The 784-nt window shown below is 56.1% G+C and overlaps 1 protein-coding gene across 1 annotated transcript in view; it reads right to left on the bottom strand.

The window, feature by feature from the left end:
• The window catches only part of MEST, a 17678-nt gene that overhangs the window by 15977 nt on the left and 917 nt on the right, over positions 1-784 (bottom strand). Inside the window, exons 2-3 of the mRNA XM_009648406.2 lie at positions 529-608; positions 23-100 (exon numbers count right to left, since the gene is read on the bottom strand). Coding sequence (XP_009646701.2) covers positions 23-100; positions 529-608 — 158 coding nt within the window. The remainder of the gene's footprint in view (positions 1-22; positions 101-528; positions 609-784) is intronic.

Here is a 784-nt window from a genome sequence, read left to right as displayed (position 1 = left end):
GTCCTCTTCCCAGGCTACTTACAGGCTTGTCACTGAAACCAAATCCTACAAAATCCAGAGCGATCACCCGGTGAAACCGCTGGGTCAGCCCTTCCCAGATCTGGAAGAGAAATGCATTAGAAAAACAGCTGACGGGAGCGGAGAGAAGAAAAGTCTGCGGCGATGTGCAGCCACAGAAGGCCACGCTCCCCTCCGCTCCCCCAGACCGCACCTTCCAGCTCCAAGAAAGGTTGAAATTTCCCAATAAACAGCAAGACCATCCCAAAAAAAAAGAAAAGAAAAACCAAACCCAATAAATAGTTTTGGGTCTTTTCCTCCTGCTTTGGGCTGGAGTGTGGGAAAGGGCAACATGAAAAGAGCTTGGGTTCCATGCAAGGCACTGATCTCCCACAGCATAAAATTCCTGGAGCGTTGCCCACCCTTACGCGGAGCCACTGCCCGCATCCGTCTGCTCATCCCCAGGAGGGAGAAACCGCGGGGTTTGCTGTCGGCATCCAACCCCCCTTTTCATGTATTCGCTTCCCTCACCTTGCACCAGTCGTAGCTGGAGGTTGGGAAGCCATGCAGGAGGACGACGATGTCGGAGCTGCCAACGGCGCCGGTCGAATCTGCAATGGGGCACCTCGGGGTCAGCCCAACCAGCAGCATGGCGTTTCCTCTCCCACCGCTCCCTCAAAACCGAGCATGGGTTTGACTCACACCACAGCTTCCCGGTGCTAGCGTGGCTTCGGGAACCCGGCCAGATGAGCCACCACGGCCGCCCGCACCCGCTACTTGGATGCAA

Source organism: Egretta garzetta, unplaced genomic scaffold, assembly GCF_000687185.1.
Source record: "Egretta garzetta isolate BGI_Z169 unplaced genomic scaffold, ASM68718v1 scaffold260, whole genome shotgun sequence".
NCBI lineage: Eukaryota > Metazoa > Chordata > Aves > Pelecaniformes > Ardeidae > Egretta > Egretta garzetta.
The sequence above is the reverse complement of the archived record's forward strand: the minus strand, read 5'-3'. Positions and strand labels throughout refer to the sequence as shown.